The following is a 22556-nucleotide window of genomic DNA, read 5'->3' as shown; positions in this document are numbered from 1 at the left end:
TTACTGTGGCACGTACGATACCCAAACCATGTCTGAACAGACAAACTATCAGCTGGATGGTTGTTAAACATCTCTTCTTTCCAGTTAAGGTAAGTGGCTCACCCCTGGGATATTTGCTGGGACATTATTCTCACTGATCAGATTCGGCGAGGTACGTTTGGGGAGTTGACTGCGCTAGCCTCAGGTTGCTGGTGAGCACTAACCCCTTGCCTCATTCCCCTAATTGTGAGTGACAGTCAATATTGTAGAAGATTGTCATGCACAAGCCCACGATAGGATTTGCATTGGATTTTGAAAATTGTCAAAGTGGACCGTGAGGCATCAGGAGGGAAGTGAATCTGACGCTGCCAATTAGTATCAAAGGGAGGAGTGTGTTGAGGCAGGCGGTAGAATTTGAATAATCTTCTTACAGGAGCATGAATGTCTAAAAACAAAGAGCTGAACTTTGTTTGGCCCTTTTGATGAAGAGCTAAGAGGTCAGGCTGAGTCAAAGTCAGACTGGGCCACCCGAGCTGGACAAAAGAGAAAATTGCTCTGCTTGTTTAAAGCTTCAGTTTAATTGCATTGAATACAAGTTAAATAACAAACATTGCTTTAAGTCTGTTTAACATAATTGACATTGTAGATGGAGAGGAAACACAATATGAAAGAACTCTGAATGAAATGTGACAAATATTTCCAAACACAACTGAAAATAGACTTTGTGGTTTCACGGTAAGCAGCTGAAACTGCTGACACACAATAAACAAAAATATGCGTGTATGTTCTTTGCAGCTTCAACAGAAATTTAACAGTAGATAAATGTACACAAATAAGTAAATAAAGACTGGCAAATGGTAAAAAATGTGGGTATGTTTTATGGGTCTCACTCTGAATTTTTCACTCGTGTAAAGGAGCCGGCATGTAAAATTCAGCAGGCCCCTACCACATCAAATATGCCCCCACCTACCAAAACTTCCTCAGCCTACATCCAGAGACTACATCTACCTCAATTACCACAGAAGAGTAATTAGCCAAAAACCAGTGTGTGTGCACGCATCTGCGTTCAGGGAGGTATTCATGCAGCACGAACAGATTAATTAGGACATTTAACTTCATTTCTAATACAACAAAATTAATCCCATAAAAAATGAGGGATCTCGGAGGAGGTGCCTGTCAGCATCTGACGCTTCTCCCCTGTTTGCCATAATCTATTAAAACCTTGCTTTTATCTCACCTCTCCCCTGTCATACTTTATGGATTTTTTCATAAACATGGCCCATACTTCATAAATGTCTCAATTTTCTAGTCTATTAACATTACTTCAAAAGCGCTTGATAAAAGAGGAGGGCATGCGTGAAATAATGCACCAATAATATGAAAACGCTGGAGGCTAGAACAGTAGGGGCGGCTCTCCAGCTTGAATGCTCAGACAATGCAAGGGATGTTATCAACTTTAATAAAAGAACAAATGATCACTTCCAACTAAGGAGGAGGGAAGATGAACCGGGGAGGGGGGAAACGGGTTGGGCCAGGAGGGGAACAGTTGTCGAGTAATTGAGTCGATGAAAAATGAGGTCTTGAAGGCTCACTGGTTTCAGCAGTCGTGAGATTGAAGGCTAGTTGAAGCTGCGGTGTTCTTTAGCGCATGTAGTTACTTGCTCCTAAGTTGCAGAAGAGGATGTTAACACAGATTTTTTTTTTTTCTTTTTATTTCACTGAGAAAAAGCACAGGGAGAATAGGCTGCTTGTTTCCTTTCCTGAATTATGTGCAATGAATTGAACCTTTGTCTTTCTAGTCTGAAAGGTTTTAACTGACAGTCAAGCTTCACCTCAGAGCGTTTCCCAAACAATCATTGATTCAGTCCCTGTCTCTATGCATCACCCGAGTCTGTCTATGTAGGCTTTAGTTATCCTACCCCAACACCAGGGTCAACTGTCTCCACTTGAATTGGACACACACAAAACACAATGATCAAACCCGGTAAGACTTTACCACAGTGGCATGTCGGCTGTATGCCCTGAGGCCGAGTCTTACAAGGACACACACAGACACACACACACCTGTGTGCTCTTTGCGATAGGCTCTGTCTGAGTGACAAGGTAAACTGGTTTGGTCATTAAAAAAAGTCACAGCTGACTCAATGTAATACACTCATGATTGACAGGATAGGTACACAGCAGTCATGCTAAACTCAGCAAGATGCATATATATATATATATATGTATATGTATATGTGTATGTGTATATGTATATATGTATATGTATATGTATATATATATATATGTATATATATATATATATATATGTATGTATATATATATATATGTATGTATATATATATGTATGTATGTATATATATATATATATGTATATATATATATGTATATATATATATGTATATGTATATATGTATATGTATATATGTATATGTATATATATATATGTATATGTATATATATGTATATATATACGTATATATATACGTATATACCCTGTAATATATATGTATATGTATATATATATATACACATATATATGTGTATATATGTGTACACACACATATGTATGTGTGTGTGTGTGTATATATATGTATGTATGCAAAGGCAAGCAAAATAAACACCCGAGCGTACACGCATCATCTCAAACCATCAGTAAATGTACACCTAACAAATGTTGTCAAATATTTACTTGCATACAGACAACATATACACATAATCTCTCCTATATTACAGAAACAGGACTTCCTTTGCCTCCCCAAATATAATCCTGAGAAATATATCCGCTTTGAAATATGGTTCATAGTTTTGTCTAGGGACCGTGCTGGAGCTACTAAATGTACATTTTTGCCTCTAAATGTCTACACTTATATGTGACAGGTCAAAGGAGATTACCTTTTTAATCTGATGAAGAGGCAGTTTTATGTGAAGCGCTACACAGCAGCAAGGGTAATTATATTCTTTCCAGCCCTACCCTCCCTGGCCCTTGTCCCCCCTTTCTCTCCTGCTGTGATTGTGTGGAAGCTGACCTACCGCGGCAGTAGTCATTTCCAGAAGGCATGACGTTCTTTGCTACATTATCCTATGCTGCTGCTGCTGCAGCACTATGTGGGTACAGGCTGGTATCAGCTTGTACCAGGCGAGGACAGGGGAAGGACTGGATCTGTCAGAATACATTGGCTCTCATGCGGTCGCATTTGCCGGCGCTGTGCCTCTGCTTCGGCCCCTGCCACACTCCCACTCATTAATGGGCCCAGCCATGACAACTGATCCTAATTGCCTTTGAACAGCTCTTCATGTATTATTGGTGCCTGACTGCCTTGGTCCATGTCAACAAGCCATGGGAAGCAGGGACAGCATTGCCACAGTTATCGTCTCTCTTTTTTTCCCCTTATATATGTACATAGTATACAGACAAGGATGCCAATATATTAATATAAGTATTTACACATTGTGTAAGTGTGTCTTTACACACAATTAAATATTAAAACTTGACCTTGATTCCCTCAAGAAATTGAGTTATGTTATGTCCCTAGTGGATAGCATCTACAAAAGTCAGTCATCTTTGCAGTTTTACAAACAAGTAAACTTCCATTTGTTAAAAAAAAATTCATATATATATATACATGTGTGTGTATATATATATATATAACATTTGGGGGTTTGTATGTAGGGAATGCACTAGAATATTTAATGATATGTAGATTAATGTAATCAGTTGTGGTGTATGAATATGATTACACTTGATAAATAGTAGTCTCTGCTTTTTAATTTGAGAGAGCCACATGGTACGTGTGTGTGTGTGTTTGTCGTTTTGCTATTTCTGTATGTGTTTGTGTGTGTATGTGAATGCATCCTTGTTTGCTTCTCACTTTGTCACTGCTGATGAGCAGTGGAGGGGTGAATGGTTCAGAGACATCAAGAAGGCATCTGAAAAGCGTCATGTAAAGATCCCACCACCGCAGACATCTGCCAAGACACTCGCGCTATTACAATTGCAATCACAAACACTCAGTCAAAACACATCAATTATTTGTAGTCCCATGTGTGAATTATTACCCCATATCCAACTATTTACTTCGCATTTCACCCATCTATTTGAATACAGAAAAAGGAGAGGTGGGATGGCTTAGCTTTTTATTTGTGGAATGAAATAACTGAATACCAAATGCATAGATAAAAAGCATGGCAGCGTGTCCTGTCCACTTCCATCACTGTCTGAGAGAGGAGAGACGTATGACCATCCCATTACTATGGTAACTAGCCACTATATTCAGAGCTGCCCGGGTGTGTTTCTTCCCCCAGCAGTGACGAGAGGGCATAGCTGACAGGGCCTACACACACTCGCACATGCAAACACACAGATAGGGAGGGTCTGGAAGACGCTTTTCTTGTGAAATCTACATGTGTGGCAAATCTAGACAGAACAATACAGTGACCAACACGCATACATGCTAGTGTGGTGACATGCAGACAGTAATAAGTAACAGCATTAGGTGTAACCCACCGCCTTGTCAACAATTTATTCTTACCCAAAGTCTTTAAAGCCAAACAGTCAGCTCAGAAACATTAATTGAATCTAACTCTCACTGATGATTGAATTCAATATTGGAAAGAGTTTAATACAGCTGCCATTATACGCTATTTCTATATTTGTTATGCCTGTGTTTCAGCTATTCCACAAGTTCAACATATTAAACATGGCTGTAAGTGACTAGCTTAGAAATGAGTATTGCATCTTTTTAATTTTACACCCTCACTCTATCATAAATTTCACATAGAGCAGTTCTTGTAAGTAGTAGCTTCAAACCTGGGTTATTCATTTTTCAAAATGCCATTGTCATCAAAGTATGCTTTGCTGAGGTAAAAGTACTGCAGATGAATAATATACTGCCTCCTCTTTTTTTGGCATGTGTCAGCATGTTTACTTATATTATGTTTTTTTTCTTCTAATTTTTCCTATAGAACTTTTATGAAAGAGTGTGTATCGGTAATATAATGAATTTGAGATGTTCATTTAATATAATATAGACTGCACAATGTCTTCTGCATGGCAAAATGCATTGAGCTAAATTTGATGCACTCACACAGCTGTTAATTTTCACCTAGGATTTGGTGCATTTTACGAACCATGCATTTTTATAATTTCCTATAGTGTTATATTATTATACAATACTCATACTGTAGGAATAATACATGATAGTTTATTATTTGACGTTATCCATCCTTGTGCCCTTTTTTACTAAAATATTTTTTCATCTTTGTGATTTTGATTTGTTCCTCTTAATATTATTAATGTCACGTTGCAGCTATGTTGGCGTTTCATTGATAAAATGAAAAAATACAAAGTGGAATCAAGTGAATGTTAAAAATATATTTTCCTCCTATTGTTTATAGTTTTTTGTTTTAAATCCACGATCCTGCAATTCACCAGTTGTATTCGTGGCTTGTTTCTGTGAATATTTTAACTTGGTCAAAAAAAAGAAAGAAAGAAATGAAACGAAAATCCACGGAGACTCTGATGCTGTCTGGTCAGAATGTCCATGCTTGGACTGGACTTTATACAGTATCTGCGCCATGGCTGATGTGCCAGCTGCCTTTTTAATGCAGTCATACTGCCATCTGTTGAGATGAAGAAGGAATACATTTCATTTGCTCTGCGCTGCAGTTTCTCCATCATATTTCTGTCAGCTAGTCTTCTTATTTTAAATGTTTAATTTGTTGTTTATTTTTCCACACTAAGCTACACATTGTGTCCACTGCAAAAAAATAATTTTCAAGAGGATAGACAAGACAGGATGTGTGTATGTGTATGGCCTTTACTCGCTCGATTAGATTCATGTTGCTGCGACACAGAATGATTGATTCAGCCTGTGTCATGCAGAATAGACATTTCACACCGTGGTCCTGTTCTGGTTATACCTCATATACACTCACACACCGACTTGTTTAACTTCACCACTCCTGACAGTTACACTTTAACGGCTATAGCATTTTATTTTGACATAATTCTTCTGTGGCCAGGTTAAGTTGACGCTTCTCTTACCAGCCAGACTAAGAAATGTTGCTTCACGGAAAAGAAAAATATGAAAAGACAGAAGAGACGAGGTGGTCACAGCTGGGGAGGGAGAAAGAACGGGGGATGAGGGTTGTAGTTTCAGCATCATTCAGTCAGACAACATGCCCCTCAGCTGAAACAGCGAGACCCTCCCCGATTCTCTCGAATTAGGGAGATTAGCGGGAAAGCGCATAATGCAGGATGATGGAATTTGTCATAATTTGCATTGTCCTGGAAAGATTCGGCTTGATAGAGCGATGCATGGAGAGGCTTGTCATGTCCCACGGGCAGGTCATAGAGGAAGCTTGGCAGAAATGATTTTTGCGATATGTGCATCAGTCGTAAAAGCCTCACAACCAATTTGTCAAAAAATGTGAGGTCGGGACAGTTGAAGGCAGCAGGGCATTTTGCCTAACGCAATGAAAACCCATGCCCCTCCATCACTCTTCATTTTCAACCCAACTCTGGTGTGGCACAGTAGTCTGAAGCAGCAGACAATTATATTACATCAGTTTGAGGTATTTGTTATGTTTATTTGATCGTATTTCTTAAATTTAACATCATTTTAGCAGCAATAAATGTGTCCAGCAAAACACAACACATTTTATTTTATTTTTTTAAGTTTACATTTTTTATGACGGGGAAAGATGCTTTTTTTGTTTTGTCTTTTGTTTATGCCTGTTGACGTTCCAGTGTGTGTCCCTTGGCATCCAGCAGTCAAGCTCCTCTGACCTTGGTTATAGTACTGACTGGCAGCTCCTGACCAGCATTAAGTTGACTAGAGCTGGCATGGCAGTGTTACTCTTCCACAAGGTTCATTGTGTATGGAGTAGGCATGTCGAGGGCAGACATAACAGACAGAAAATAAAAATACAGATGAGCTTAGTGAGGGTGGGGGGCTGGGGAATAGCCAGTGCCCCTCAGACTGACCACACATTGCTTCAACAATGGGTCATTATACTTGCGTAATATTGCATATTTTGCTAAAATTGTCACTGTGTCTTCAACATATGGTTATGGATTGCTTTCAAAATAAATGTTGCATTTTAGACCTGAGAGAACGCATTCAGAAATGCCTCTTCTTTGTGCAGTTTATATGGCTATTTATGTCGCAGTTTAAGTAACACTGATGTCGTCTGACAGTTGAGCATACAGGGGTTAGGCTCAAACTGGAACACAAACAGGATGACAAAAATAAAGAGAGTGGAAAAAAGAGGAGGGAATTTTAAAAAAAAGGCAAATATCTTTTCCCCTTCCCATGAAGCCTTAAATGAGAAGACTAACATGGTGAAAGATTTGGGAGAAGGGAGAAAGGTTGTGGTTCTCCTGAAAGGTTTGTATTTTCGAAATGAGGTGTCAGAAGAGGCAGGATTTCCTCAGGGCGCGGCACAACACGAGCCCATTTCTTATCATTTCCCACTCCCAGACGTGATCTGCTTTGAATTCACTAATGCTGAAAGAACCCCACTGACTTGAAGCCAGTTTGAGATGAAATCGCAGCACACATCCCTGACAAACTGCCATCCACCACACAAGGATTAAACGGTTGTTGCATATCAAATCCGCGCCAACAAGCAGGAATAATATATGCACTTAAATACATTCAACAAAACTTCAACCTCAGTTTTTGATCCCCAGATTTTGAACTATTTTGAGCTATTTGCCAACCCTAAAGTATTCAAGAAAAGAAGAAAATTACCAAAGAAAAATTTGTCACATTAAAAATGCTCCATATGGGATTAAAAGTAAACCAAAGAAATTTCCAATAGTGTTTTTTATAACTTATACATCAATTTAGGGTTTCAAATAACATTTAATCGCAGTATTGTGGGTTTACATGTAGTCTAGTGCTTCTTACACATCATACAATTTTTCCCATTTTATTCTGTTACATTTTCCAGCTTTCAAAAATCGTCATCAGTCCTGTGCAATGTAACGCTGTTGCCTTTTACTTACTCTTACTCCGTGGTTAGTCTTCACTATATAAAAACATGCAACAGTATTTAAACAAATTAAATTTCCCAAATATTAGTTCGATTTTGCATTTAATTACTGACAGTGTAGCTGATATTGAACTGCCATTGCCCCATTAGCTTTGTTATATGTCCTTGGATAAAGGAAAAGTTACACCATATTAATCTAACCTATTTTACACATTTTGTATTATCATTTTCCTAGTTAAATTATGCATGAGGTCTCAATGGGGAGAAATGTGACCATTAGCATATCTGATAGGAGTGGTGGAGCAGTTTTCCACCTCTCTGTCCTTGGAACCAGGCAGAAAAGCCTGACTGTTCATCAATACCAGGTCATTTTATCCAGGCCTGCCTAGTTCATCTATACCATTCCAAGGCTCTGCTAATGACACTTGGAGATGTCTTCAATGGGATGGGGGCCCAGAGGGCTTCGACACCGATGTGAATATAGTCTAGCACTGTCTGGTCATCTCTGGAAACCCTTTGACACAAACTGCAATTAGAAACACCTCAGACACACCAGTCTGAAACGAGACACTGTTAAGGACTGGGAGTGGACACAGCCAGGCGCTTCCTGAGTACATTTACATACGTTCTACTGTCTGCGCCTCTCAGAGAGGGAAAAAATGTCTTTGAATTTGGTGACCTTTGGATGTGTCATTGGGTTCATTAGAAGAATCACATTGTTTTTACCGTGGAATAAAGGTCAATAAAGTACAGCACAAAAACACAAATTAGTTGGAAAATGTTTTATCTTCTCAGTTGTTCGGTAAATTGGAAGCACGGCTTAGAGATCGTTCAAGAAGGGTTTTTTTTTTTAAAGTTTGATGTTTTGTTATTATAGCTGTGTAAATCTCAGTTATTGTTACATAATGAAAAATGTCTCAACATGGTTGTTTAAACTAATGATGCGTGTTATTCTCAAACATTGGTAAATGAAGAAATAAATAAAACCAGCTCAGAACCAACTGACTAATATTAAATCAACTTTCAGTCAACCTTATTTTGGCAATACATAGCTAATATTATTTGATATTTAAATAAAATGAACCAACATGGACATATAGCATTGATTCACTGTGAAGACTGGAAGATAGCACTTTCTTCCTTTTCTCTGCGGGCCATTTAGATCACTAAGGCTAGCATTTGAAAAATACTTACCTTGTTATAGAAAGTTTAATGTCATATGCAATTGTTTGACCCTTATGAATATTAAAGGATCCCATCTCTGGCCTATTAAAAATGCATGTGGCATTGTGGTTGTTGATCACGTTTAGAACACCCATGCAAATTGGACTGTCTTCCTGTCAAGGCCTAAGATGAATAATGTAGTTGTGTTGTATATTCAGGGACACACCATTGACAGTCAATTAACAAGTTTGATTGGTGTGTGAACTCATTCTTTTGAACTGTTAATTTTATGTAAATAGTATTCGCTCTCCCTTCTCTGCTGTCTCTTTCCCATCCAGGTTCAACACAGAAATATGTTCCCCCACCACAAACCCCCCAGATCCCCAGTTTCACCTCCCACTAAGAGTAACCAGAGTGGGATCCTTAATAATTGATCATCACACACCTGCTTGGTAGCAGCTATGGGAGTCTGCCTTTAACAGCCAAGGGACCCCATGCTAGACCCTTTTGATATTCAAATTGACAAATTGTAGCTGGCCTTTATGAATTTAGAAAGAAGTGAGGTCTTTTCATAGGGGATGAGCTTGTTAAAAGATTCTGGCCACCCATCCAACCTGATGGAGCTCTTCTTTGTTGGAGTGGATATGATGGCATTTGATGGCTCATAAATGGAACGCCAATGACAATTTGTTGTTGATGTGTGGGAATCTGGCTTTTATGTTAGCCAGTCACAGTAACCCTGGCTCTTGGGTCGATCATTGTAGCAGGTAAGTAATCCGGTGATTGATCCAAATGCTTGAAAGCACTGGAGGCCTTATCTCCCCTCTCTTTGCCCCCTCACTCGCTCACATTGCTTGCATTTGTCTTCTCTCCATCTCTTGTCACTGTTCCAGTAATTTGCAGCAGCAGAGATGGAAGCAAAAGATTCATCAGAGCTGAAAAGTGAGGCCAGGAGTTGTGATTCATGGAAGGCACATTTGATTATGAAAATAGCCATGATTGTGTCTGACCTCTTAATGGCTATGTAGCATGTTGTCCTGTTAGTGTTTTAAATGGAATTTCTAAATGGTACACGGCCTGCATTCAGGTTTTCAAGATTAAATAAAGTGCCATCTGTGCGGACCAATTAGAATTGAATCCTACAAGAAAAAGTTTCGTTTGAATTGCAGTGAGTGTGGAGGAGAAGAACCTTAGGGGTTGTCCAGTCTCAAAGAGCCCTTAGTAGACAAATTACAGGTTTGTTTTTCATTAGGGATGTCTACTGTACTACACTATAGCTGATTTACATGCTTCATCGTAAAAAAAAACCTCTCTCCTATGCTGCGGATGGCTGCAATGCAACTGCCTATTCTTCAACAGTTCCTCAACATAATAGTAACACAGATTATTCTTTAAAACCCCAAACTAAAAGCTTCTTTGTCTGTGAGTTTGATCAAATTGACCTGTGAGACTTCATTTGAGATGTGTTTGGGTGGTGTGAGAGCATGAGACCAACCGTAAAAACATGTCTCACTACCCAAAAGCATGTGAGCTGGCAACCGTCTGCACATGTGATGTAGATAACTAACAGAGGAAAAGCCTCGGCCACCAATCCAGCAGTTCAACAGTGTTTTCATTTGGAAGATAGTAACATAACACACTAAAGCAGCCACCGAAAGCGTGAATGAAGGCCTTTAAATATGACTTTTAGTTCATGCTTACCCTGGTAATCTTGCAATTAAATACATGACCCTTTGCAAATTAGTAGAATACCTTGTCTTGGGCTGCTACTCCCTGGAGATCCGGATCCTTCAGAGTAATGCTATTTTCATCTTATCATCGGCATTTATTTGCATTGACCATCAGCCAGTGTCCAGCACTAATGCCATCCAGTCTCGAGCACTGGTGAGCTACAAGGTCTCTAAAGACCTGACCTCCTTAATGCCGCTCCTCAGCCCTGTTCGTCTCTCTGCATTAAACAGATAGATTTTTTTTCAGGTTTCATTATGCAAGGAGCTTACTTCTAACAGAGGTATTAAAAAAAAATTGAGCTTATTAAGTTAATTATGCTTATAAATAACACTGGTGCCACTGAGATATATTGGCAGACCTCTCACTAAAAAACAGCTTGTTTAAGAACTGTGAAATGAGAATGGTTGGTGATAAGATGCTGAAAATGGGGGGGCATAACTTGTTAATTAATTCACTGCTAATCAAACATGCTTATAATTAATGTTAATCTGATTATAGCACCTTTTTTAGTATTGTACTTTTTTAGAGAAATAAAACAACTTTTTGAATTGGACGGATTGCAGGTCTTAAACAGTGCTTATTTTTATGTTTCCATTGTCTCTGCTGGGATTTTGATTTTGAGATCATGAACATAGTTGTGCTGTGGGTTGCACTAGCACCTCACAGCAATCGTGGGTTCAAATCCATCCCAGGGGCCTCTATAGTCGTTGGGGTCCGCTAGTCATGAATTCTTGTTAGGATGAACCCATACTGCTTCGATAATGTTTAGATTCGGGGTCTGGGGAGGTCAATCCATGACTGATGTTGTTCCATTCTGTGTTTTTCTATCCATGTTCATTGCGTGGATCTAATTGCCAATTAGATGCTTTCCAGATGTTGTACCTCTTTACTGACCTCCTCCATACATGTTGATGATGATTTCATCCGCCCACCCATCCATGCAGGGTACACCATGTGCAGATTACCAGTCTCTCACAGGGCTAATACAGAGACAGACAACCATTTACACTCTCATTCACACCAATGGGCATGTAGTTAACCCCATTAACTGCCTTAGGTGTCATCGAGCAATGACCTCTGGGTTTGCCAAGTGGTTTGAATGAGAACTAACAGGGACATGGTTCTCATCTGAAAAGGGTAAAGTGCCTTGTTGAGTTTTGGCATGAACCTCAAGTTGTGGAGTTCAATTGTCTTGGCCACAAAGTGAATGGGGAGATGGATGAAATGTCTCAATTTCTGCAATTGCTGTACCATTTTGGAAAAAGAGAAGTGAGTCTGTATGTTAAGGCAGGGAATTTACTGGTCACTTTACATTCATTCTCTCTGCTAATAGTTAAAAAAGGCTTCCTTAAAAGGGTGTCTATCACTGTTCTTCCATATGAAGGGGGTTCGGGCATCTAGGATGCTACCTGGACAGCATTTAGGTGAGGTGTTTTGGGCATGTTCAATCAAGAGGAGACTCAGACGATGGATCAAGGACACGCTGGATATTCTGAGATTATGTTTCTTGGCTGACTTAAGAATGCCACATTATCTCAGCAGAGGAGCTGGAGGCAGGGACCAGAGAAAAGTGCATTTCTGCTTGGTTTGCTCCTCCATTACCTGGACCCAGATTAACTATACAAGATAGATGGATCCAGTGGATTGCTAGGTTAGACTATGGCAGGCATCGGCAACCTTCAGCTTCAAAAGAGCAGTTTTAGCTCCTCCTACCAAGCAGCAAGAGAAGTTTTTTTTATTTTTTTGTCTTTTATTACAATTTTGCTAATAAAATAGATATTGTTATCAGTTAATTTGAAGCAAACTCTGACACCATATATCCCCACTGTTTCTGGTGCTCAGCAGTGACTCCTGTCAGGTGGCTGGTGCTAGAAATGCTCTGCTCCTTCTTAGTTTTTATATGTGAGATCAAGATACTAAACCCACAGAAAGATAATATGCTACAATTATTAAAACATCTAAAAATGCAACTGTATCTATTGAACCAATCCCTTATGTGAAACATAATGAAAACTAAGATTTATTTTCTTTTTAATCCATGGATATCACATTTTGTGGCTAATGTTCCATCAGATTCTAGCATGCACCCTGCTGATTTCTCAGTATGCTTAAATTTATCTGCACCACTCCACCTATTGATAATATCTGTCCACACACAGCCTTCAATATGCCCAGCTAACATAGTGGGTTGTTAATGCTTAGTCTGGGTTTTTATCATACCATTGTAACATGTTTCCTCATATTTCTTCTCCAGATCAATGACGTGGTGTTCTGTTCTGGCCAAATTGCTTTGGTACCCTGTAAAGTGGAGTTGGTAAAAGCTGCCACCTACACCCAGGCTCGCTTGTCCTTCAGCCATATGAAGAAGGTTCTGGAAGCTGTGATTGGCAGCTTGACTCTGGCTCATGTTGTCCAGGCCCATTGCTACACTACAAGGCACCAAGACATTCAGATCATCCGTGCCGTCTGGGAGAGCATGCTGAGAGCCACAGAAGGAGAGAAGGTCAGTCACTCTGGAGTGAGATTTTTATTTGTAAAATTTATGCCGGAGCAATGTCTGACTGTTTTATCATGGATGCAGAGGAAATATTGATCATACTTATAAAATGTTACACCCACATAAGATGAACACATGTTTAATGGATTACAAGACAGTGGGATCCATGCATCAATGAATAAGTAAAAGAAGAGAAACTTGATTTGGTATCCAAGTTTTTCAGAGAGGCCTTTCAGAATTGTGGTTTATAGTTGTGAAATAAGGCAAGATTTCTCACCCCTCTTTGCCCCCTTGAGACCCAAGCCGCTGCTACTGATATTTACCAGTGAGTGCACTCATGAAAAGTTGATGATGTGGGAAACGCTGGTGTCTTTGATAATGTGGAGCTTGGCACAGAAGCAGATGTCTTCCTCAGAGCCTCCCTAATCCTTTGCCCCCACACACCATTTTGGAGCTCCGTTCAACTCTCAGAGCAGCTTATCTCCCTCCTTACCCCTCTTTCCTGCCACCTCCCTCCATCCTTCCCTTCATTCTACCGCCAAGGCTTACAACGCCGCTCCATACATCTAATAGGGGCTCCAGTCTCCCTTGGCAGCCCTTCTCCTCCCACAGTAATCTCTCTAGCCATGGGAATAGGGCCTTAGGGAGAAATGCAGGAGCCCACCTCCAACATGTGGCTTGGTGGAGTGGCGAACAGCGTTAAAGAGTGGATAGAGAATGTCAACATCATGTCAGTTAACAGTATTTAGTAGTATACCAGAATATAAAATTCCAAATAATTATTTAAATCCTGCAGTCGTATATATAAAACTAGAAATTTCTGAATTCTAAAATATAAACATGTCATATAGATAAGTCTAGTATAGTGATTAGGTTAGTGTTGTTCTGCTTGTCCTTGTAACTCACATTGGAATAGAAATTTTAAAAGCATTGACAGTGTAGTGGAAATTTGACGTACCGAGTGAGTCATTCACATAACAACAGGGCTAACTGAGGACAAAGCTTTGGGGGGCAACCGGACTAGGTTCATATCAGATGTCACTGAAGATGTACAACTCCATCCATCTGGTCTCCTTCCAAGCAATGTGTCAGAACAATGAAAATATTCATTCAACTGACCTGGGATTACTACCAGGAGACCACATTTAATTTCAACTGACTCCAAATTAAACAACAGTATTTGACAGATCAGGGTGCCTCACCTATAAGCAGGGTGCTGGGTTACTAGCCTAAATGTGCTCTATCACCTTTTGTCTTTGGTCTAGCTTTTGACACTTTGCTCTCTGTGCTGTAGATTTATAACACACAGCAGAAGAAATACAGGGAACACACATAAAAGAACAAAGACAAGTGCTTCAGTTATGAGTAACTATAAGTTAGCGATAAGTTAGTGACTTATTAAACCAAATTTATAAAGCCTTTTCAAAACAAAGCTCAAAATAGTTTTAGGGGAAAAAGATACAGATGATATGTAAATATATGCATCTCATTAGGAAAAAAATAATAACAACATGCTGTGTGAGGTTAAAAACTGTATACTGAATGTTAAGATATTACACTTAAAAATAGTTAGAAAAACATGTGTTGGATTATGTGGTCTTATTCTTTTATATGCAAAGATATAAAGACCCAGCAGACCTGTGAAGTGCAATTTTATAATATTAAGAAACACCAGTGCCGAGTGTGTTTGTGAAGCTAAAGGGCCATGTTGTTGTTGTGCGTTGATAATTTCTCTAATCAGGTGGATGAAGAAGCTTGCAGGGTTAATTGGGAGCATACTGGAGTCGCTACAAGTGTGAAATTGTATTTACGGTGCATTAAACCACAAAGAGCCTGTTTGTCTGTGTGCATGTGTGTGCAGAAGGGTTGATGAACAGGGAGATGTTGATGTGATAAGTCAATAAATGTTAAACAGACATCCCTTTGTTTAGCAGCAATAGCTTCTGAAAGCATGGCAGCTTTCAATTGTTGTTTTTTTCTCTCTCTTTTTGTCTATTAAGGTTTAAATGGAACTTTATTTGCACATGCACAAACGTCGAGTTATTTTGCAAAAGACGAGACGTTCTTAAAGAAATGTTTCGTTTTGAAATTTGGAAATAAAACACTGAATTTGCAGTGTACAAAGTTTCTTTTTTGTACACCACAGTAAACATGGTTACTACGGGAGATTTAAGGAACTGTGGCCTCTGCTGTGATTTTGAAATACCCTCATATTCTTCCACTTTTCGCCTCACTGACATGGCCCTGTGTGTTTCATTTACAAAAACAGTCTGATGAGCTTCAGAGTGGAATCTTGAGAAAAGAAGAGTGAATGAGGGAGTGAATGGGAAGGGATATTATAGCAGACTGACAGCACTACAGTAAGTGCTGAGGCATAGAACCACATGCTGAAGGCATCCTGCTGGGCAGGAAATGTAGGGGAACTGGCTAAGCAGAGCAAGTCCCATCAGCTCCCTGCTGTTCCCCGCCTTTACACCACTTCCTTATTACCGTGTTTACCGTTCGGCTTTCACGCCTCTTGGCCCTTCAACCCTGCACACGCTCCAGGCGCATGGACGTGAGTTAGAGGGAGGAAAGTGGGGAGAAAGAAAACAAACATAAGGAGAAGCAGGTCACAGCCCATCAGTGTGGAGAGCTGAGCGCAGCAGATTCAGACTATATGCTTTTACCTGCTGCCTACAGAGAGAGCACAGGGGGAGTGTTTGCCTGCCCTGGAAATGAATTGGCATGAAGTAATGAGCGTGCTAAGTGGCTTGCGTATAGCAGAATTGAACCATCTACACGCAGCCACCTGTCAGCCTGCCCCACTTGCCTCTCCAGCACTCAGCTCCACCATATATCAAATTAGATTTTTTTATTAGTTTAATGTAATTAATAACCTCTCCCCAGGTAGACGTGAGTTCTTCCCCTCTCAGTCCAATGCAAGAGAAGCATGCTCTGCATCCACAGATCATACACAAATGCAGAAACATACACAATTTTGCGATTTAGACACATTTAGAGAACCGCTGAATAAACATCCCATGAATTATAACATTGTGGTACATCGATTACAAAAAGGCAAAATGAAGTAGATGTAACATTAACAGACAGCTCTAACAGAAAGTCAGCAACTCTGCTGCGACAATAATGTCCTGCCAGAGGCTACAGCACTGCGCTGAAGTCCCTCCGATCTCCTTGTAGACAGTCGGTGGGGTATAGCATCTTAGCATTCAAGGCCCCGCAGGGTGGCCTTTAAGCCTGGCTGAGCAAGACCCCTCTGTCCTGTCATTCTTCTCTTCAGTTTCAGCTCTGAGTCCTATGTTCAATCACTATTGACAAGTGGAGAACCAGTTCCCTCTAGGAGAATACCTAGCCTGAGCCAGAAGTGCTAATATAACATTTATCAAAGCATAGGACACGTATGTGTGCTGTCACTTTGTCTGACATGCTAAGAGGCTTGAGATCACATGGGAATTGTTCTGCTTCTCCTTCTGAGATTGTTATTGTTGATCACTGCAAGCTAGCGCTCTTCAAAATCAGTAAAGAGTAACGAAATCTTAACCTAACCTCTTTACACACACTCATTGTGGACACCTGCATTTTTCATGTTTTTTTTCTTCTTTTTCTAACTCTCCAAGTCAAGAGGTTAGCTGTTGATACACAATTAAGCATTTGCTGAAGTTTAATCTGAAGGTAAGTGCTGCTTCAGTGAATCTGGCGGTTTGGGTCATGACAGGTTTGTCTGCTGAAGGGACAAAGAGGCCGCCATGTGGCTTGTCAATGATTTCTTCTTTTTGTGAGTGAATATCAAAATAAAATGTAAGTAACCTGTTATTATTCTGCACTTACGAAGTGGGGTGTAAGTGGATGAAAATTGATCCAGCAAATTGAAAGGGGGGGGGTTAAGTGTTTTTGCCCTATCGACTCTGACTGAAATGACGGTTATATAAAACACTCATTTCTCTCCCATTAGCAGATGAAGCCACAGCCAAGTATTATTAGAGGGCCACATTGTAGCACTGCTCCAAGACATTTTGTTAGTGCTAATGGCCCTCAGTCCAGAGGAGGAAAAAAAGGAGAAATTTTGGCTCTGTAGTTAAATTCGAGGCCATTTCTCTCTAAATGCGTGCGGTGAAACTGCCGTCACATGTTGTGGATGATCTTCTTAGAAAGGTGAGAAGTCATTTTGATAGGACCTGCCATGTCAGTGCATGAAGCTCAAATGAATGCATTTATGTGTTTTATTCATGGTGGCTGCAAGCACGATGGATTCTTTCTGAATTGTTTGTACACTATCATTACCAAGAGTCACCTCCCAGTCTCACATTAATTGATAGTCTGTCAGTCTTTCAAGTAAAAAGCCTGTCCTACTGCCGTGTGGTAGCATTTGGGATAATGCTGATGGAGTAGTGTTTTTGTTCCGAAGACGCAGCATGAAACTCAGCAGGAGGGCCATACATTTGATTGTAGTGCGTAACACAACATAGTATATAATTTGCCACCCAATTCATTTCAGTACCATCTGTCTACATTGCAGGACTTGTTGTGGGACTCTGCGATCAGACGTGTGGCGTTATTGGTCGTTGTGGTACCTGCCTTGCCCAAGGGTGCAGCCGTTGAGCTTCATGCAACTGCAGTTCGTGACGATCCCACCCAAAGGACTTCCTGTCACGTGACTACAAAGCTAGCCTGTGGATCTATAGAGTGTTACACTCTACTGTCTGCTGACAGCCATAGTGCTTCGCTTTCACTTTCTCTGGCTGTCCATGGTGATAACTTGGAGGCCACCGATGTAAAGCATGTAACAGAAGAAGTTGGCACTGCATTCAGGAAAGCCACGAAGAAGATGGATGCTAAGCTGGTGGCACAGTGTGCTAGGGTGTTCTTCAAGTGCAGCCACTCACTGGCACAGCAGATTGTTAAAGGTATGTCACGGGCTTCACTTGTAACACTACACACACACACATATGTGCATTTAAAGTGATCCAATATTTGCGCCCATTAAGAGGATTTATCCTAAATAGGCTGCTTTGTTAGAAGGAACACGTGTGAGATATACTGCTCTTCTGAGTTAAGCTGCACATCACTGTATTAATGAAAACAAAGTGACTCGCTGTCTCTCTCTCTCTCTCTGCGCTCTTGTTTCAAAGAAAGTTTGAGCTGACACTGGTTAAGTCAACATAAAGTATTGAAGGAAACAGTCTCTCCTGAGGATCTCAACTCCTTCCTGTGTTTAATTATTATAACTCATTTGTTGTGTCTGCACTGTGTACAGTAACCCAAGCAGCTGGCAGTCTTTTGTCATCATTACACTTTCATACGCCGCCATATCGTCGTCCCAGGATTCTAGGTTCTTGTCAAGACAAACGTGGTGCGGTATTTGTTTTATCCTGAGAGATGTTCTCTCGGAGGGAAAAAGGGCGATGAGCACATCGATCACATAGGCTCAGTTGTCAAGTCATCTCTGAAGCAGTTAATTAACATTTTTGAGTTTGTGCCAAACCAGCCATCTTACTGTCATTTTTAGCTTTGACATAACTCATCACTTTGAGGATGTGAAATTACAGTTGCCAGACATGAATGAGAAAAAGGTTGCTCTGTTGAGAATACGTCTTGATATATGTGTGCCAGCCAAACAGTGCTGTTTGTTTTTTTACCTAATTATATAATTGCTACTGAACATTGTTTCATGATATACAAGTCTTTCCATTTGTTTCTTGTGTCATCCACAACAAAAGGAAAAGCTTGTTTTTCCAGATTTTGTTGTTTTAATAGAAACTGTTAGCCGTGTTACCGGGTCATTTGTGAACTGGAGCAAGCTCAACCTAGATATTTACCCTTGACATGTTTGTTTCTTTGATTATGGACCGTACACACTGCTTTCCTCAAACCATTTACTGACTCATCATTGAGGTAGAATTTGCTCCCGTACAGCACATGCACAACTAAGCCCTGGAAGCTTACCCGTGGGCTTTTTTATGGGTCACAGCCTGTGCTCATTGGGTGATGAATCCAAAAAGTCAAAGGAGGAAAAGTAACACCTCTGGCGCAAGCAGTCACAGTGCTGCAACTGCCGCTGACAGCGGGCAGACAGACACCACTAGAGCAAAATGTGACTGCACACCCCCTCCTTTCTTTGGTTGCGTTAGGATTCACAGTTGATAGACATGACATATGGTTCGAATGAAACCTTTAAACATCTTGTCTCAACTTGTTACTTACGATAGAAAGGTTCCTTCAAAGATAGAACCTCACAACTCAAGAAAATAAATCATTTTTTTGATGGACCTAAATAGTCTTATTTTACAATAAAAGAAAAATATATATAATTTGAAAGAAATCCGTTATTTTGCATAATGAGTAACAGAAATTGAATAAAATAAAATGTAGGTAATTTAACAATATAAGCCTCAGCAGAACTGACAAGAGCTACAGCTGGGCATAGTAATTCTCTGTGGGTTCATTTTTACAAGAAAACTTTCACATTACAAGAAGTCATGTGGTTTGGCGTTAGCATAGAAAGATTGCTAAAGAGAGGTGTGCAAGCCTTGTGCTCCTCCGGTTCCTCGGCTTCTCTCTTTATTCTCTTCGGACTAAATAAACAATTTTCATGAGCCAACACTTGCTAATTACCACCTCGTTTACCGGTTAATTTGACCAGTTTGGAAGTCAGTGTAGCACAACTAAAAACCACTGGCTCTGGGCCTTAGCCACGGCTTAAAAGCCCCACAACCCCAGCAGGCATTATCCATTCCACACAGGAAGACCCCTTTTCTTTCCTCCCCACCACAGCCTTCACTGACACCCCTCCTTCTATTCACTTAGGCTTACAATATTTATGTATTAATCACTTCAAACAAAATGGCTGTTAATGTTTAGCATAAAAGGGTGTTGTGGGCATTAGTAATGTTTTGGTTTTGAAAACAGCCTTTTCAGCTCCCTGTGTGTTTGCCGTGAAGCAGAATAATGACTGGTCCTCTTGGGTAGATGGTTTAGTCTCATCTTATGCTAATTTGATGGCTTTTTGAATCTTACAGCTTCTGTCCACTGAGCCTCACAATGAGGCTCCCCATGTAGCCCCCAAAAGGGGGGCGGGGGGCTAAGAGACCAGGGGAAGGGGATTGGGTATATGATGGGAAGTACTCATCGGACTTTGTGTGAATTTTACAGAAGCATTTATAGGGACAGGGGGAAAGAGGCACTCTCTCTTTGCTCACTTTTTATCTAAAAAGACCAAAAAAAAAAATCCCCACAAAAATTGCGTGGTCATTCATGTCACCTTCACCCCCCTCCTGCCTTCCATCCATGCATGTCTGTGCACACAGACACTGAAAGTGACTCTCAAAGAGAGAGCACAATTATTTCCTATCCATTGGTACAAAGATTAAAACATCCTGACATAAAACAGGCTTAGCGCACAAGGTGTGATGAAGGGTATGTTTCTTCTCTTAATAAAACCATCCCCTGTCTGTGATCGCCATAGCTCATTCAATTGTCAGCTTGCCATCTCTAGAGGATCCCGCTTCCCAGGGTGTGCCACATGCTCTGATAACACATATTTAGGCTTTTAATGCCCCCCACACAAAAGGCCTATGTTCAGTGGGGGCATTTTAAGCTGTAGTGCATATTAGCTAATTAGGGTGTGTGGGCTCTTTGTAAGGATGTCTGACATGCTGTGTGTGTTTCAAATGAAAGAGAATGGGGATTATTAAATAGTGCAGAACTACTCTTGTAACCTCTGTGTCCTGATTTCTCTTTTTAGAAGTTCATACAGATGTCACAGAGTACTATATAGTACTAGTAGATGTTATTAAAAGAGCACTAGTTTGTTTTTGACCACTCAGATTGAAGGTAAATTATCAGGAATTTATTTTTGCCAAATATAATTGCTAATGTAACATAAGTGAGGTCTGTGATGCTACACTTACGACTGCGTGTTTCCCAGATGTTTAATTCTACGACCTTGCTGGATTGTAGTGACCACACCCAAGACTCATCCGACGTGCTGCTAAATCAGAAGAAATAAGGCAGGACAGTCAACCATGAGACAGGAACACTTGTGATCAATTAGTGCACAGAGCAGATGAGGGAAGGACCAAAATCCCAGCTGGCTACTGCTACATAGACAGGCTGTCATCAAGAACAGCCTCTGAGACACTCAAAGAATTCTCACATGTCCACTGTTCATCTGTAGCCACACACAAACGCGCGCGCACATACACATGCTCTAACAACATGTCTCAGCTCCAGCGAAGCTGAGTGACAGCCCCAACACAGTTTCCTAATATCCCCACTCAACAAGAGTAAAGGATGCAGTCCACTAGATACCCCCAACAAGCTGCTGAATTGTCCAAAAGGGCAAATTGAGACTCCTTTAGCCCCCTGTAGGCTGCATGTGTCTGTGTATGTGTTTGGTCATATGTGTCTCAAAATGTGGGAGGGGTAGCCTAGAGATCAGTCCTTGCTTGACCATATGTTTGCACTGCAGGAAGATGAATGAAGTGGGGGTGGGCAGCTGCAATCTGCCAAGTATTTAAGAATGCCAATAATTTGTAAATGGGCCGTGTTCCCTGGTCGAAGGGTAAATGTAGCCTCTGTCTTGGGACACCCCCAGTGGGACATCTATATGAGAACATAATGTTCAACTGCTGTGAAAGTTCTAATGAAACTAATGCTTTTCTTGTCCTCACCCTTTTACCCATCTCCCAAAATCTACTTTTCAGGACTTGAGGAAACTTTAAGAAGCTCAGAGTCCAGTCCATCCATAGCACTGGTTCCAGTCCTGGACTTGCCTGACTCCCAGATCTTCCACCTGTCCTGCTGGCTCAGTTTATAGAATCTCAGCCAGAGTCAACAGCCAGACTGAAGCCATACACAGCTCTGGAATTTAGTGGAGCTTTTCTGGAGGAAGACACTGACAGACTAACACCTAATGACTTACAACAGGACATCAGTGAATGTGGAAAAAGAAAAACGGCGTAACTGCTCATTAATGTTTGACTGTTTTTTTTGTTTTTGTTTTACAGCTCGTTGTTGAAAAGCAAAGCCGTATGCACCTGCAAGTGGTTTTAACAGTGTGGTCTTGAGGATGTGTTTAGTCCACTTTAGACCCCAGAATGAAGGCCGGTAATCCCCTTTGTCCTCCACTGGAGACATAGACTGCAACAGCTGTTATTCTACCTCTGAGACAAAGCTTATGGAA

General features: G+C 40.5%; 1 protein-coding gene across 1 annotated transcript in view; it reads left to right on the top strand.

Annotated features, from left to right (window-relative positions):
• The window catches only part of dph6 (diphthamine biosynthesis 6), a 55227-nt gene extending 32671 nt beyond the window's left edge, over positions 1 to 22556 (top strand). The window contains exons 13-15 of the mRNA XM_085143431.1: positions 13130 to 13378; positions 17892 to 18279; positions 22078 to 22556. Of these exons, the coding sequence (XP_084999557.1) occupies positions 13130 to 13378; positions 17892 to 18279; positions 22078 to 22190 (750 nt within the window). The 3' untranslated portion in view covers positions 22191 to 22556. The remainder of the gene's footprint in view (positions 1 to 13129; positions 13379 to 17891; positions 18280 to 22077) is intronic.

Source organism: Neolamprologus multifasciatus, chromosome 19 (genome assembly GCF_963576455.1).
Source record: "Neolamprologus multifasciatus chromosome 19, fNeoMul1.2, whole genome shotgun sequence".
NCBI lineage: Eukaryota > Metazoa > Chordata > Actinopteri > Cichliformes > Cichlidae > Neolamprologus > Neolamprologus multifasciatus.
This window is presented reverse-complemented; position numbering and strand designations above follow the sequence as displayed.